Source organism: Conger conger, chromosome 17 (assembly GCF_963514075.1).
Source record: "Conger conger chromosome 17, fConCon1.1, whole genome shotgun sequence".
Lineage (NCBI taxonomy): Eukaryota > Metazoa > Chordata > Actinopteri > Anguilliformes > Congridae > Conger > Conger conger.
In genome coordinates, this window is record NC_083776.1 from 15,827,384 (window position 1) to 15,844,133 (window position 16,750).

Sequence of the window (16,750 nt, forward strand, 5' to 3'; positions counted from 1 at the left end):
CAAATTCTTCCTACTTAAACAGAGCTCTGCAGTATTCTGAATGGCCAGTGAAAACCTTTCTTTCCCAAGGGGCCCATATAAGGGACAACTTGGGAAATATATATTTTTTACTAACCTAACCTTAATCCTAACTCTAACCCTCTCCTTCACCCTAACCATACAGTAACCTTCACCCCAACCCTAGCCCGAACTCTAACCCAGTGATAACCATGAAAAACCTTGATAATGTTGAGATGACCTGTGAACAAACCGAAACTCAACTTAAAACGAAAACACACAACTGAAATAAGAGTGGTCACACATATGATATGGGAAAGACATTTTGAGATATTTTGAGTAAAGCTTGTACATCCAGGAGGAATATTCACAGAAAGAATGATGTGTATAGGTCTGGGATCTACATTTTCTACAAGCGCACTGAAAAAAAGCACTGGACTGAAGCACCCTGTGAACATCACAGCCATGTCAGGCTGAGGAGCCTCATTCTGATGACAGCGCTTGGAGGGACAGTCACCCCCAAATTAAGAGCTCGGGAGGAGCAGTGCACCTCCGGCAGTGGTTACTGGACTGTGCCTTTGTGGTTTACACAGAACCACAGGAGAGACGCAGTGGACACTAACAGAGCCAGTGTGTAAACATATGCTAACTACTGCACCTGTTTCCACAAACAACACAACTATCAACCATGAAATATACAGACAGGAAAAACCTACCTAAAATGTCTTAGTAAGGTGGTGGGCAACCACAAGCTGCCAGACAGGCTTCAATGCACCTATTTATTGATGTCTTTCCCATAGATAATGCAGATGTCACTTTAGTCACTGTTCCTGTTGAAACACTAGCCAGTTGACTGGTGTGTGTGACTGAAGCTCCTGCCATCCATGCCCCAACAATGAACCCTCTTTCAAAGTCACTTTGATCTTTGCCTCTTGCTATCTTGATCCAAAATCGAGGTCAACTGGGCCTGCTCAGAATTTGTATATATGCCACAGAGCATTATGGGATTTTAATTGCTTAATTGTATCACACAGTACACCTGTATGCACGCATCTGCATTTGTTAGTTTTCTCCACTCATTTATTTGTCACCTGGCTGTATGTTATGTATCAAACACACACCTATAAATAAATGCGCACACACCCACACATGTACACACACACACACACACACACCTTCTTCACCATAACAACACCAAACCATTCAATTATGGTAGACTAGGAAAGAGCAAACGGGTGTTTCTGAGCATCCAGATTGATTATAAAAAAAAGGTCCTAAGCCATTCTTGTAGGCACTCTTCTCAGTGTAATTAGAGTTTTTACCTCAGTGGGAAAGCTTAGACAACATTCAGATGAAGACAAAAGCTTGGCACTCGACCAAAAGTGGCTCATTATGATGAAAAAGTGACCCCAAACAGGAAAGCACGTGCTGGGTACAAATTTAATTTCACGCTTGGGTTGAGATGGCTGCCGGGGGACTAGAGATAGATTAGCGAACGCTAAAACAACTTTTTCTCATTTCCAAGCGTCAGGTCTAGCTCTCTGCTCTGTGACTGAGAGAAGAGCACGGTTTCGCGTTACTGTATTCGACAACCTCCCTGTCCTTAATCCCCCACGATGCCTGTTTCTTTAGATCCACAGCCGTCAGGACTAGAGCTGCAGAGCCGCGGCTTCTGTTCCACACAATGCAAACACGGTAAATTCCCTAGCAACAATGGCCACAGTTCCACAATCGTTCCGGAAGCAAACTTCAGTGAACGTCTCTTAATATTCCCGCACGCGTTTCTGTGGAGAAGGAGGAGGAACCCAGCTGCCTGTCCACCCCTTCAAACCCCACCACGCCGCTAAAAACAGATCCCTCTGTCCAAACATGCCCTGCTGGCGTTTGGGACTCCCGCCCCAGAGAGAGCGTTAGCGATGGCACAGTGGAGACGCTGACTCCAGGACTCCAGAACCACCCAGGAGATCCAGAGACTAGGACTGGGGATTCCACTGTGTGGGTACAGGAGAACAGCCAGAACATTCTGCCATAGACATACTGCCCCTGGTACTTGCGCTACCTGTTTGTGTGTGTTTGCCTGCATGTATACCCTGCTGAAAAAAACAGCTCAAGTTATGTTTTGAAACAGCTAGTAGCTGGTAATTCCAAGCTGGTCATAGCTGGATTTTACACCGGGGTACATTCTGCTTTAATTCTTGTGCAAATGCATCTAATTTTTGTTTTACAGTGTAAAGGGCCAGTTAAGAACAGAGACAAAGAGAACAAACAGCACCACTCCACAGTTGAATTTAGTGGCTGAATTATTGTGCAACTCTACTACACACATCTAAGCTGAGATGGAATTCTGAATCAGAACGCTGTAGTTGTCAAAACTGCACTGTACAAGTTACTGAGACTAACCTCTAAAAGAAGCGAGCACTATTGACCCACAGGGCAACGGAATACTTCAGAGTATTATACTGGGTAAGGGAGAAGAGCGCTCACCTCTGTTCAGGAGGCTTGTCCACATCTTCTCCAGCGCGGCTGTGGTAACGCAGTGTTAGCACGGTGTTAACGCGGAGGCAGTGCGAGTTCGAGTCCTCTGAGAATAGCGTGACAGAATCCCGGAGTGCGGGCGGGAGAGCTGGAGCGTCTCTGTGAGCCTTATCATCAGAGGCTCTGTTCACTTTCAGTTCATGAGGCTAGGAGCCCCCCCCCCCCCCCCACCACAGTCAGCAGCCCCCCCCCCCCCCACTCTGTCAGCTCTGTAGGTGAGCTGAGCCACTCTCCGCCTCCTGTTTGTTAGGGGAGGAAAAAAGCAGGAGAGGTAGTTCCACGTGCACCTCCTCCAGTTACACCTCCTTCTACACACAAATGCATGTGCGCGTACACACACATAAACACACACACACATAGACATATGCACAACACACATAAACGCATGCACACGCATGCGCACACACACATACAGTAAACAAACACACGCACACATGCACCACACACATACACGCAGACATACGCACACACATAAACACACACAAAACGCAAACACATATACAGCAAACATAAACACACACACACACACACAAATGATGTGTAGAGAAATCGAAGACTTGATATAATTGAGCGATAAATTCAAAGACTGACAAAATACTCACTCCAGAGACCGCAGCAATGGATGAGATTGCCGTTCTTTGAGAGAAAAAGAGAGAGCGTAACAGATGGACAACACTCGCTATTAGAGATGACAAATGAAGTGTGAAATGACTGGTACAAAATGGCACTCTTCAGTCAACGGCCAGGCAGGCATACTGAACTGTACGAGGATCTGCAAGCTGTTACCCTGGCCACTGAAGTCTGCAGCCAACTGCCAGGCAGCTCATTTACAGTTTTTCACTGACAATTTAACCTGAATTGGGTTAACCCACCAAACATTTTGAAGTCAGTTAGAGCTCTAATCATCATTGGTCATGGAGATGGATATCACGTCGATTAATTAGTGGGGCAGAAGTTTGTTATTTTTGTCGATTTCAACAAATCTGTAGCCTAAATGTACTATTGTCTTTGTGTAAGTAAAAAGATGCACTTATTAATGGTAGATTTATGTAATGTTTACATAACATTTCATATAGTGTTTTTTTCCCCACATATATTCAAATGGTAATGGTTGCATGGTGGGGCAGTGAGGTAGTCAGAAGGTCTCTAAATCTATAAACTAAGACAACATTCGCTCTATAATATATTAGTTATTGTAGTAACTAATTAATTAAAACATCATGGTTATCCTGGATAAATAAAGGATAATTAAAATAAATCCAAATTTATTGACATTTTTCACAAATTTCATTCCAAAGAAAGGAAGTACATTGACTTTTGATGTGTACTTAAAATCATGTTATATTGCTGAGTACAAGGTTCACAATCACATGGGTTTAGTGATCATCAATCATCGGAAGAACTGTGCTTATACTGAAAATAACAAAAGAAAAAACAAAATTACTCTTAAATGTATTTGAGAGTGAAAATGAAGGGTGAATGAAGATTGAATCCTGGTCTTTACTGTTGTAAAATAATTCAGCTTATTTTCTGTCACCCTTTCCAGGTTACTTTCTCAGTTACACTCTTATCTGATTCACACACACTCTGATATCCGACTCACTCTGATATCTGACTCCTTCCTTCAGCCTGTTGGACAGGCAGTAAGTGGATATCAGGTAAGGATGGTGTGTCGGACGGGCAGGTGAGTGAATATCCGGTAAGGATGGCATGTTGGATGAGCAGGTAAGTGATGAGCAGGTAAGGACTGTGTGTTGGATGGGCAGGTAATTGATGACCCGGTAAGGACAGTGTGTTGGACAGGCAGGTAAGTGATGAGCAGGTAAGGAAGGTGTGTTTTACAGGCAGGTAAGTGATGAGCAGGTAAGGACTGTGTGTTAGCAGGCAGGTGAGTGATGAGCAGGTAAAGACGGTGTGTTAGTAGGCAGGTGAGTGATGAGCGAGTAAGGATGGTGTGTTGGATGGGCAGGTAAGTGATGAGCAGGTAAGGACAGTGTGTTGGATGGCCAGGTAAGTGATGAGCAGGTAAGGACAGTGTGTTGGATGGGCAGGTAAGTGATGAGCAGGTAAGGACAGTGTGTTGGATGGGCAGGTAAGTGATGAGCAGGTAAGGACAGTGTGTTGGATGGGCAGGTACGACGGTGTGTAGGCAGGCAGGAGGATGCGTGGAGGAGCCAAGGTTGGCGGGTAGCGGGGTGGCAGCAGACTTGGCGGGGTGGGGAGTGAGATAATCAAAGCGCGGTTGGCACACGCGGTCTCTGCACGCTCAGCTGAGGAGTGCACCGTCTGCCAGACCGGGAGAGAGACGGAAACGCCAACTCTGAGCCTCTCAATGAGAGCCCTCCCTGCCACTGGCTGTGTGCTCAGCAGTAACACGGCCCAACGTGCTGCTTTGTGTCTCACACAGCAGGGAGCAGACAGAACCGTTTCTGGAGAGAGCTTGGCAAAACAAACAACATCAACACAAACAAACATACAGTACATAATTAAATAAATAATGCATGCTCATTCTTCTTCATCAAAGGCCATTCATATTCCAAATGTTAGGAGATTCAGAGAGCTGCATTGCCAGAATGCTTCGAAACAGAAAATGCATATAAATCAGCTCTCTGTTGAAGGTTTGGTGACTTGAACAAAAAGAACAAACTGAATTCATGCAACACATATTTAGTTTTTTCAACAGATAATATGGTAACTGTGAAGTTCCTCCAGCTCTATAAGTAAATTTGGGAAACACCATACACCAGAGCACAGCTTCAGAATCAGCACAGCCTCTAAACAGTCTCAAAATCATCACAACCACAGCACAGCCTCAAAATCTGCACAGCTTCAGAATCAGCACAGCCGCAAGTCAGTAGATGTTCATGTTCACTGTGACACAGCAGCCGCACAGGGTGGTTGATTAAGAGTGACTGCACAGCACTTCCACCTCCCATCAAACCAGAACTGCCTGGGGATCTACAGTTCAAAATGGCTGCTATTGAACTTTCATTAAGAGGGTAACTACACAATGTAAGGCAGTGCAGGCACTTGCTGTTTAAAGAATCTACGCTTCAGCTTCAAAAGAGCCCAGCCAATGTCACTCTTAAAAAAGGATAAAAGGATGAGAAAAGCTGGTAAGTGTTGGCATGTTCTTCATCTTCAACACAGTCAACTCAGCTGGGATCTTTTCAACATCACTTTTTGGCTCTTTTACAGTTTGAATCTGAGTAGATGTTAGACTGCCCGAGAACCATCTCAAAAGTGCCATCTCTAAAATAATCTCTTAGAAACACTGTTGGGCTCTGGGAAAAGTTAATACAATCTTTTTGATCCCTCTATCACTTCTCACTTTGAAAGTTCTATTCAGTTATTATTCAGAATCAATTCCGCAGTCAGACATTCATCACTTTGCAGTAAAACTCTGCCGTACCCTTACCATGACCTTGCTAAAGCCTGCTGAGTTCCGAAGGCACCCAGTCAGGGAAGTTCTTCAAAATGTTAACACTGCCATCTAGTGGAAGACAAAACGCCACACAAATCCACTGCACGGTGCAATACAGCTGCAGGTACAATTACTGTTGAGTGGAAAATGTCAGAAAAAGATAGCTCTTCACATACTTCAGGGGTGCGGTTGGTTTCTAGGCTATCACAGTGATAAATGCTCATTTGTGTGTGTGTGTGAATTGAGCATCAGACCCAGCTGAATATATTGAGCATCAGAACCAGCTGAATATATTTTGTGTCCATGTCAGCTGACACCAAAGAGCAGAACACAGACAAGAAGCTGAACCGAACACCTGGTTTTAATCAGGATTATAATGCCTCCTCATCTGACACTCATGTAATGAGGCAGCCTGTAGCCTAGTGGCTCAGGTACATGACTGGGACTCAGACGTTTTGTGGTTCAAGCCCCGGTGTAGCCATGATAAGATCCACACAGTTGTTGTACCCTTGAGCAAGGCCCTTAACCCCACACTGCTTCACGGGCACTGCACGGTGGCTCCCCACTGCTCCTAAGTAACTAGGATGGGTCAAATACAGAGGATAAATTACCCCACAGGGTTCAATAAAGCAGTGTTTCTCAATAGCCCTCATGACCTACTTGCCAGAAGTTTTTGTTGCAACCAGGAATTCACACACTTGATTGAACTAATCAAGGGCATTTTTTGTAGTTTGATTGGTTCAGTCATTTAATCAGGTATGTGCGTGTGAAACACTGCAATAAAGTATATCTTCTTCTTTTAACACCTGGCAGTTTCTATAAAAACAAATATACTACCAAGAAGACACCTCATTTTTCTACATTGCTCATAAACAGCTTACATTCCTTTCCAGCCACAGAAAGATAAAATATCTTACAACACGCTCGGGAATTAGCACACGCTATCACCGCAACAATTAGGCTACGGTTTGCCGAAATAGCAGTTTGTATCCACCAATGCGTTCCTCCATCTCTGCCTGAGCTCCCGTTTCACACACGCCAGGTTTCATGTGAGGCCCCCTCCCTTCGCCCTCCACACACACACACACACACACACACAACCTGACCACAGCCCGGTGGGTTAAACAGTAGCTGCAGCATTTTTACAGGTGCTAGCGCTGCTAGCCGGGAGTCAAACTGCGCTTTACCAAGGTTACGTAGCGCAGCAGCAGAGCGAACCAACAGCGTGCTGCGGAATAGGTGTTCCACACGAGGCCCGACCACCCAACCCACAAAGGCAGCACCAGCTGTCAGGGCTGGAGCAGGGACTCCCCCTCCCCCAACCAAGCCGCCCATCTCCCTGACCCCCCCCCGGCCCAGAAAAGCAGCACCAGCTGTCGAGGCCGGAGCGGAGGCTGTGGTGCTGAGACCTGGGTAAGCTCCTCTCCTCTCCTCCTGCTTCCACTGGCCCTTTCAGCATCTCTTATTTATAGAGCCTCGCATCTGGACACAGCGAGACCAGGCCTCGCTCGGAGCGAGCACCAATTTTTTACACCATTTTACAGCTACTTTACAAAAATACCCTTACACTACACCAGCCAATACCTTCAACAGAAACATTACACACCCTCAAACAGCATCTTTACTGCCCCTACAGTCACACTAAACTGGCCCTATAACCCCTACAGTCACGTCTGTTACAGTGTAAAGTGTCTTTGGGACAGTCTGCTGTGAGAAGCACTACACAAATAAAATTTAACTGAAGTGAATATTAGTAGGTCACGCACAATCCCCTGTCCCCACCGCCGACATCCTCTCTACCCCTCCGGGTACGTGTCAAAGGCAAATTCAGCCTGCGTCGTTCACACCCTCCCTGGTCCTCCATTAAACTGCATGATCTGTGTTAGGGAATTTATGGAAGGGAAGTTGGTTCTCTGTTAGCAGTTAGTGGTTAGCATTCGTCACCTACCGCTGCTGACGGTGGAGAGGGGTGCGGGGCAGGGGCCGGGGCTGGAGACGGGGTCTCCGTTGCTCAGCTGTTTGACCCTCCGGAGGTGGGACTTGCCATTGTAGTGGACCTGGGCCTGGGCGGCGGAGTTGAGCTGGATGTTGCAGACCTCGCACAGAGAGAACGGCAACATCTTCTTCTCCTGCTGTGAGTGGCCGTGGCTAGTCCCAGGCTCTTCCCCTTCCGCGTAGGCGCCGAATGGGACACACATACCCCCGTTCTCCAGCAGGTGTGTGGGACTGAGGGGTCTCTTCATACCTACAAAGTAATGTACACAGGGACAACAATGAGGACTCCAACACTGACAGAAATGAACATATTTACTTCTTTAGTATTTTTGATACTGTCATATTCATTATTACTGTCCAATCTCTCTTCTTCTAACATGTAAAATGAAACCCCACTCTGTTACCCTGTGCAGCTTGCAAAACTGCCCCTACAGCAGTTTAGCCCCTAAACTGCCCCTGTAGCCCGTACAGTCACACTAAACTGCCCCTATAACCCCTACAGTCACACCAAACTGCCCCTATAGCCCCTACAGTCACACCAAACTGCCCCTATAGCCCCTACAGTCACACCAAACTGCCCCTATAGCCCCTACAGTCACACCAAACTGCCCCTATAGCCCCTACAGTCACACCAAACTGCCCCTATAGCCCCTACAGTCACACCAAACTGCCCATATAGCCCCTACAGTCACATTAAACTGCCCCTATAACCCTACAGTCACACCAAACTGCCCCTATAACCCCTACAGTCACACCAAACTGCCCCTATAGCCCCTACAGTCACATTAAACTGCCCCTATAACCCTACAGTCACACCAAACTGCCCCTATAACCCCTACAGTCACACCAAACTGCCCCTATAGCCCCTACAGTCACACCAAACTCCATCATATAAGCAGTATATTAATCAATGGGAAGGTCTCCCAGGCAGCCTTGCGTCTGGCTGTTGAAGGTCAGGAACAGAAAGTTCCAGACCCCTGGGCAGTGACTAATAAGCGAAACACAGGTGTGTAATAATTTTCAGAAGTTCTGAGGTTGGAAACGATGTGCAATTTCCACCGCAAAGGGTGGGAATATTTCAGACAGGACTCCTAAAAGAAACATGGAAAAACCCAAGGTCTGTGTTATATATAAAACATCTAAAGGCACCTTATATACACTGTAGCAGGTTTGGATTCCTTGTGGGTTTCCAGGGTACAAACAGTACCAATCTAAAACAAGGTGAGGAGTACTGAAAATAAGAGTAAAGCACTATGGCCTCTGGAATATTCTATATGAGAGTAAAGCCAGTGACCGGACCACTATGGTATTCTCTCTGTCCTGTAATCTGCTTGCCACATTATCACTAACCTCCAATGGTAGTCCCACACTCTAATAATTTTACTGCTTAATTTCCCTCCATTCCCCGCAAGTCTTCATTGAATAATTTTCCTCATCATCTCTGAGCCAGTTTTGCCCTGTAAATCAGACGTCCTGTGTATCTCGTCCCATACTAATGGAGTAAAGGCCACCTGCTGTGCTCACACACGCCCACACGCGCACACACACAGACACACACACACACATGCGCACAAACATGCACATGCGCACATATACATGCACAAGCACACACACACATGCATACAGGCACACACATACACACACACACACACCCACACTCAAACACACGCGTGCACACCCGCTCATTACATTACTGGCATTTATCCAGAGCGACGTACAGTTGATTAGACTAAGCAGGAGACAATCCTCCCCTGGAGCAATGCAGGGTTAAGGGCCTTGCTCAAGGGCCCAACGGCTGTGCGGATCTTATTGTGACTACACCGGGATTAGAACCACCGACCTTGGGTGTCCCGGTCCTTTTACCTTAATCACTACGCTACAGGCACACATGCTCACACGCACACACTATACACACACTATATGCTACACACACTCATACACACTCCGAGACAGATGCACTCAGACACACACACACACACACACTAGGTGCCAGCATGATATATGGGATAGGCGGGAAATAAAATAAGACTATAATAAGGGGTTTTTTTAGTCACAGGGTTATCTGGTGTGGGGCCACTCTGATGCTGTGCTAAACTATAGGATCCCTGCATCTGCTAAGTGGGCCAGATACACCCTGACACACATTCCATTAATGGCAAGTGCCTCAGGTCATGAGGAGATCTGGATGGAAATGGGTTCTAGACTTTATGAAGCAATCTATATAAAAACACGCCAATGCAACCATGAACAGAAGCAGAAAAGCCCTTTTCTGACAGCACAGTACAAAACACTGACAATGCCACAATGACTGATTTCAGCCCACAAACCAAACACCGACACCAGAAAAAGCCTATTTTCTACTTGACACTGGCAATGTGCCATTACTAGGTCTGCAAAAATGCAATAGAAATGTACACAGTAGACTGGGCTTTAGCTTTAGCTAGGAAAATTCTGCCATTACATTTAATGTCCAGGTTGATCTGAGGACCACACAAACCTGATCTTTTTTTTTCTCTCCTACAACAGATTTGTTGCAATTTTTAAGTTCCATTAAGTGTTTTTTTAAGGGTACACTGCAGACTAAATTATCAATTGTATGGAACTCCCCATACCACTAATTTACCCACAAATAGCTCCCATTGCTCAAAAGTCAAACAGTGATAGTTTTACACTGAGGGGAGAATTGGTTAGTGTCAGTGTTCTGTCTTTTTAATAGTGCACCCGAGGCGGGAGGTCAAACATAAGAGCAGCCCACTTCCCATAATTCCAGAGTGTAAGTGCTAACCTAGTGTCATAGTGCTCCCAGCCCAGAGAGCAGTGTGGAGGGGAGAGTGCGCTGTAGAGTGGATCAATGGCTGACGCTCCGACACACAGCGATTACAGGATAATAACCCTCTCCCTGGCCCACTCACATCCCCTACTTCCTTCCACTTTTTTTCATTAAAGGTTTGAATGTTGAGATGTATAGAGAGTGTCCTGAGATCCCTGACTTTGGGGATCGACCGTATGAATTTTTGTATTCTTTAGGGGTAAAGGCAAGCATTGTTGGGCTGAATGGTCTATTGTCGTCATTTGTGTTGTGTTAATGTAAGAGGTCCCCCAGGCACTGTGCTTCCTTGATAAATAATCATCCTCTATTAATGAACCACAGAAGTGGTGTCTACGTTGGCCTCCCTTTCAGCTGCAAATCAAGAGCTTTCTCTGGATTTCTAGAAACAAAGCAAAGAGCTTTTTGGGTCTCCAGAACCAGGCAAAGCAAGAGCCTTCTGGATCGAACTCCTGAAATAGGAAAACCAATCGCCTTCTGGATATATCTCCAGTCACACACAAACCAAGGGCCTTTTGGATCTCCAGAAACAGGCAAACCAAGAGTCTACTGCATCTCCAGAAATATACAAACCAAGAACCTTCTGGATCTCCAAAAATACACAAACCAAGAGCCTTCTGGATCTCTCTCCAGAAATACACAATCCAAGAGCCTTCTGTTTCTACAGAGACACACAAACCAAGAGTCTTCTGAATCTCCAGAAACAGAAACAGCCAGTCCAATGTTGCAAGCTTCTGAACAAATCAGTTGGTGAACTCTTAGACAATGGTGAAAGACAAGTAAAAACATACCTCATGTTTTTCATATAATATCATATGTGACACATCGATATCAACCATTATATGGAATGCTACTATTAATAGTTTACATGCCGAGGCCCCAGAAGGTTTTTTTTCTATGACATACATAACATTTCTTTTTGTCCAATAAGTGTGTTCAAAGACCATTCAGGGACATTTTCACTACAGCTTTAGAGAGTGAATCATATTGAGTTAGTAGGTTAAGAGAGTGAGAGAGAGAGAAAGATAAAGAAATAGATTAAGAGAGGGAAAGGAAAAACGGAGCTGGGTTGCAGAAAGCTTGAGAAAGAAAGATAAAGAGGGAGATGTAGAGGGACAGGGAAAGCGAGAGATAAGGGCACTCGCTGACAGAAAGACTACTTAATGTCTGAGTGAATGTTGGCCTGCAGATCACGGCGCTGGTCTCTCCCTCTGTACATACATCACTCTCTCACTAAGACCAGTGCGTCCCTGCCCCTCACTGCCACCCACGTCCGGGCGAGTCAATCAGCACAACATCCAATGGGAATTCATCATTACCGGCCTACAGAGAGTGTGCAGACAGGAGGACAAGAGGATGAAATATTGATACGATATACAACATGTCTGCAACATGTCTTCCGCTAACATTTCACACTAGCACAAATAATTGTGTAACTACTGAACGTGCTGCACAGTGAGCAACAAAGAAAACATTCCAAATAAAGGCCAGTTTATAGTTCAGCAACAGAGTCCCTCAACTGAAATCGTAGAACGTTTGTGTAAGTTCTATTGTAGTCTGACGTAGCCTGTCGTCTTTGTCCTCTGCTAAAATATATAAATATACGTATACACACCAGACGGCCAGAGTATAAACCAGATGTTGCTGTGGCCAGTGACATCCATTGCACGTTGCCGGTTGCAGCGATGCTCTGACTATAAACTGGCCTCAATTTAATTCTGTCAGTTGCAACCCTGTGTTGCAATATGCTATGTACTAACTGCACATTCCAAATCGTTGGCAAGAAATGCACCAAATTATCACAAACAAAGCTGGCATTCCATAAATAATATAAAATACAAGACAGAATCAATCAGAAATACCTTTAGAAATAAACATAAAAATTATTAATTGTGGTAAATTGTGCTAAAACTGACAGAATTAAATGCAGATTTCTGGAATCCAACGGAGGGGCATCGTTTGGTTGGGATGGCGATTGCTGTCGACTGACAAACACACATAAGAATACACAGCTTGACTTGGCCTCCTGGACACGCCCCTCAGATTAGAGAATTTTGCTTATTAAGCTGATTCAAGGATACACGTTTGACCTTGGAAATTAACATGAAGGTAAATTAAAGATTTAATCAATAATAACTGCCAGGGAACGCAAATGGATCCCTGTGCTTTTAACCTGAGACTGCCTTGTGTTTTTGTTCCTTTTTAAATTACCTGAATATGAAACATCCAAAGTCATTGTGATGAATCATGCCATTACATTTGAATTGTTAGGTCAGAGCGAAAGATAATGGATTTCCCAGCATTTTGTACCAGCCAAAGTGAAGGATAACAAATGCCCCTTTGTTTACACAGGTGAGAGTGAAGGATAATAAATGCCCTCATATTTATACAGGTCAGAGTGAAGAATAATGAATGCCCTCATATTTATACAGGTCAGAGGGAAGGATAATGAACGCCCTCATATTCATACAGGTCAGAGTGAAGGATAATAAATGCCCTCATATTTATACAGGTCAGAGGGAAGGATAATAAATGCCCTCTTATTTATATAGATCAAAGGGAAGGATAATGAACGCCCCTGTGTTTCTACAGGTCAGAGGGAAGGATAATGAATCCCTCTGATCCCACACTAAACTGGAGTTATAACGGTAGACATCCAACAGGTACAGACCACCAACCAGTGCTGACCTGAGACGGGTCAAACAGATGCTACGAAGCCTGTTCTGGGGCTGATGCAGTAGGCCTCAGTAAAACTACCCTGGCAGCCCACTCAGCAAAGCAGGCACCAGGCTTCACCAACAAACCAGGCGCTAAGGCAGAAAGTGTCTTTCATCTGGACTTAAATATTTATACCCCTGCGGGTGGCCAGCAGTTCTGTAGCTCAGACACTTCCCCTGATGCAAATGGCTCCCTATCGCGTTTCACCTGTGGAGATAGAAGGCATCCTACAAGCACACTACAGGTTGAGCTGTATGCAATTATGGAACATTTTTCAAGGATCAGCTTGTGAGGAAAGGGGGATTTTGAATGTGTGTGTGTGTCTATGCAAACTCTATATTCTTCACAGGTTGTGAGCAGGTGTGTTGTTAAATCAAAGATGCTGAGCTGGCTTGTTAGACCAGCTACCAGCTCAGACAAGCTACCAGCACTAGCTGGTTGATCAACTCAAACCCAGTCGGTTTGCTGTATGGTTTCAGCACTCTCTAGCGACCCCTGCTGGTCGCCTGGGGGACAGCAGGCAGCATGTAAAAGCCGTGAACGATCTTCCTCCTGGGACCGAAGCCCTTATTCCCATAACCCTCTGACCACAAGAGAGAGAACCGTGATGAGAAACTACGCCTCACAACATCAACAACAAGCATTAACAACCGCTTTCGATATCACATTTCCTTGGCGTCAGCAGTCCTGTACAGTAACACTCACTCTCTGCTGTATTTTAGAGGCAATTAAACAAACGGCCTTTCAGCAACTTCACTGATTACACTGGCTGGGATTCAATCGATACGGGTCCACAAACACAGTACAAGTGTTGTGTCTTTTTCAACAACTTTCCAAATAGCTTGTTAAAAAAAACCCCACCACTTCATTTGTTTTTGTGTCAAAGATAAATACTTTAGTATCTGTGCACTGGGCAGAGGTGTCAGAATTTAAAATTCATAGATGCTAAACAAACTCACAGAATCTGCTACCAACTGACCTATATGTGACTCCCCACTGTTTAAAAATCAGACATGTCCCAGTCTCAGACACATATGAGAGCCTGAGAGGGCCTTTCCCTTCATCGAGAATCAGGCCAAGCTTATTTCCATAAACAAGCAGAAAAGCCATAAAGGGGATAATACTAGTTTTCACAGTCACTTGAGAACATCATGTCAAACACTTCCATATGCCTGAGTCTGAAACTTCACTACTAAAATGCAACTGTTCTCATGATTCTTATTATTAATTATTATGATTATTATTATTATTATTATTATTATTATTATTATTATTCTTCTTATATTATCATCATCAACCAGAACTCCTCTTAAAAACCACTACCACACACTGTCACCCAGAACTAATCACAAAAACCACTACCCAAGACTGTGTCACCAAGAATTAATCTCAAAGGAAAGTGCAAGCCTAACTTCAGTGAGCATCTATCCTCACAGCATTAGTTGAGCTTCAATGATAAGAAAACCTGAGAAAACACACTGATGAGCGTTTCCTGTTAGCTGTGCTGGGAGCCGTGCCCTTGTGCCCATTTTCTGCTTGCTGGCAGTGTAATGATATGTGCGCGAGGTGTACTGTTTCGAACACACAGAGTCACCTTGGACAGACTAACTCTGATACGTCCGCAGGATTCACAGAGCCACGCCCCTCTTCCTGTGCGCCCCCTCCTCCGTGTCAGCTCTGTGAATCCTGCAGACTTATCGGGGTTCAGTCTGCCCAAGGTGACTCTAGAGCACAACAGCCACTCAACAGGGAGAAGGGTATGGTTTTGCAGCAGAACAGCCAATCGGCAGGGAGGAGGGTGTGGCTCTGCAGCAGAACAGCCAATTGGCAGGGAGAAGGGTGTGGCTCTGCAGCAGAACAGCCAATCGGCGGGGAGGAGGGTGTGGTTCTAGAGCATAAGCCATTTTCAGATCTCTCCAGAGATGTTCAATCGGATTCAAGTCTGGGCTCTGGCTGGGCCACTCAAGGACATTCACAGAGTTGTCCTGAAGCCACTCCTTTGATATCTTGGCTGTGTGCTTAGGGTCGTTGTCCAGCTGAAAGATGAACCGCCGCCCCAGTCTGAGGTCAAGAGCGCTCTGGAGCAGGTTTTCATCCAGGATGTCTCTGTACATTGCTGCATTCATATTTCCCTCAATCCTGACTAGTCTCCCAGTTCCTGCCGCTGAAAAACATCCCCACAGCATGATACTGCCACCACCATGCTTCACTGTAGGGATGGTATTGGCCAGGTGATGAGCGGAGCCTGGTTTCCTCCAAACATGACGCCTGGCATTCACGCCAAAGAGTTCAATCTTTGTCTCATCAGACCAGAGAATTTTGTTTCTCATGGTCTGAGAGTCCTTCAGGTGCCTTTTGGCAAACTCCAGGCGGGCTGCCATGTGCCCTTTACTAACGAGTGGCTTCCGTCTGGCCACTCTACCATACAAGCCTGATTGGTGGATTGCTGCAGAGATGGTTGTCCTTCTGGAAGGTTCTCCTCTCTCCACAGAGGAACGCTGGAGCTCTGACAGAGTGACCATCGGGTTCATGGTCACCTCCCTGACTAAGGCCCTTCTCCCCCGATTGCTCAGTTTAGATGGGCAGCCAGCTCTAGGAAGAGTCCTGGTGGTTCCGAACTTCTTCCATTTATGGATGATGGAGGCTCATTGGGACAGTGGAAACAGGATGCACCTGAGCTCAATTTTGAGCTTCATGGCAAAGGCTGTGAATACTTATGTACATGTGATTTCTTAGTTTTTTATTTTTTTTTAAATTTGCTAAAATTTCAAAAAAACGTCTTTCATGTTGTCATTATGGGGTGTTGTGTGTAGAATTTTGAGGGAAAAAATGAATTTATTCCATTTAGGAATAAGGCTGTAACATAACAAAATGTGGGAAAAGTGAAGCGCTGTGAATACTTTCTGGATGCACTGTATACATATGTAGTATACATGAAGCGTTCACAGTGTTAGTACACATAACACGTTCGCAGTGTTAGTACACATGAAGCCCCTGTGAGCTGGAATGGTGTGAGAGAGAGAGGTGGGCTCTGGGGTGGCAGGGCCCCCATTGGAGAGCTCGCCTCCGATCACTTCCAGAACATTCTGTCCAGCATGGGAACCTGTGGGCAACAGGTCCAATGTTGTGTGACTCCTTTCTTTTCTTCCTTTTGCACCACTCAGATGTACATATATACTACATACAACCTATCTGGAGTCATCTAAAGTGGGTGACACCCTTTAGAAGGACATTTTTAAACAGTGAGAATGGAA

General features: G+C 45.3%; 1 protein-coding gene across 1 annotated transcript in view; it reads right to left on the reverse strand.

Annotated features, from left to right (window-relative positions):
* LOC133116682 (zinc finger protein 385B-like) overlaps positions 1-16,750 on the reverse strand; it is an 84,975-nt gene that overhangs the window by 50,832 nt on the left and 17,393 nt on the right. Inside the window, exon 2 of the mRNA XM_061226529.1 lies at positions 7,905-8,201. Coding sequence (XP_061082513.1) covers positions 7,905-8,199 — 295 coding nt within the window. The 5' untranslated portion in view covers positions 8,200-8,201. The remainder of the gene's footprint in view (positions 1-7,904; positions 8,202-16,750) is intronic.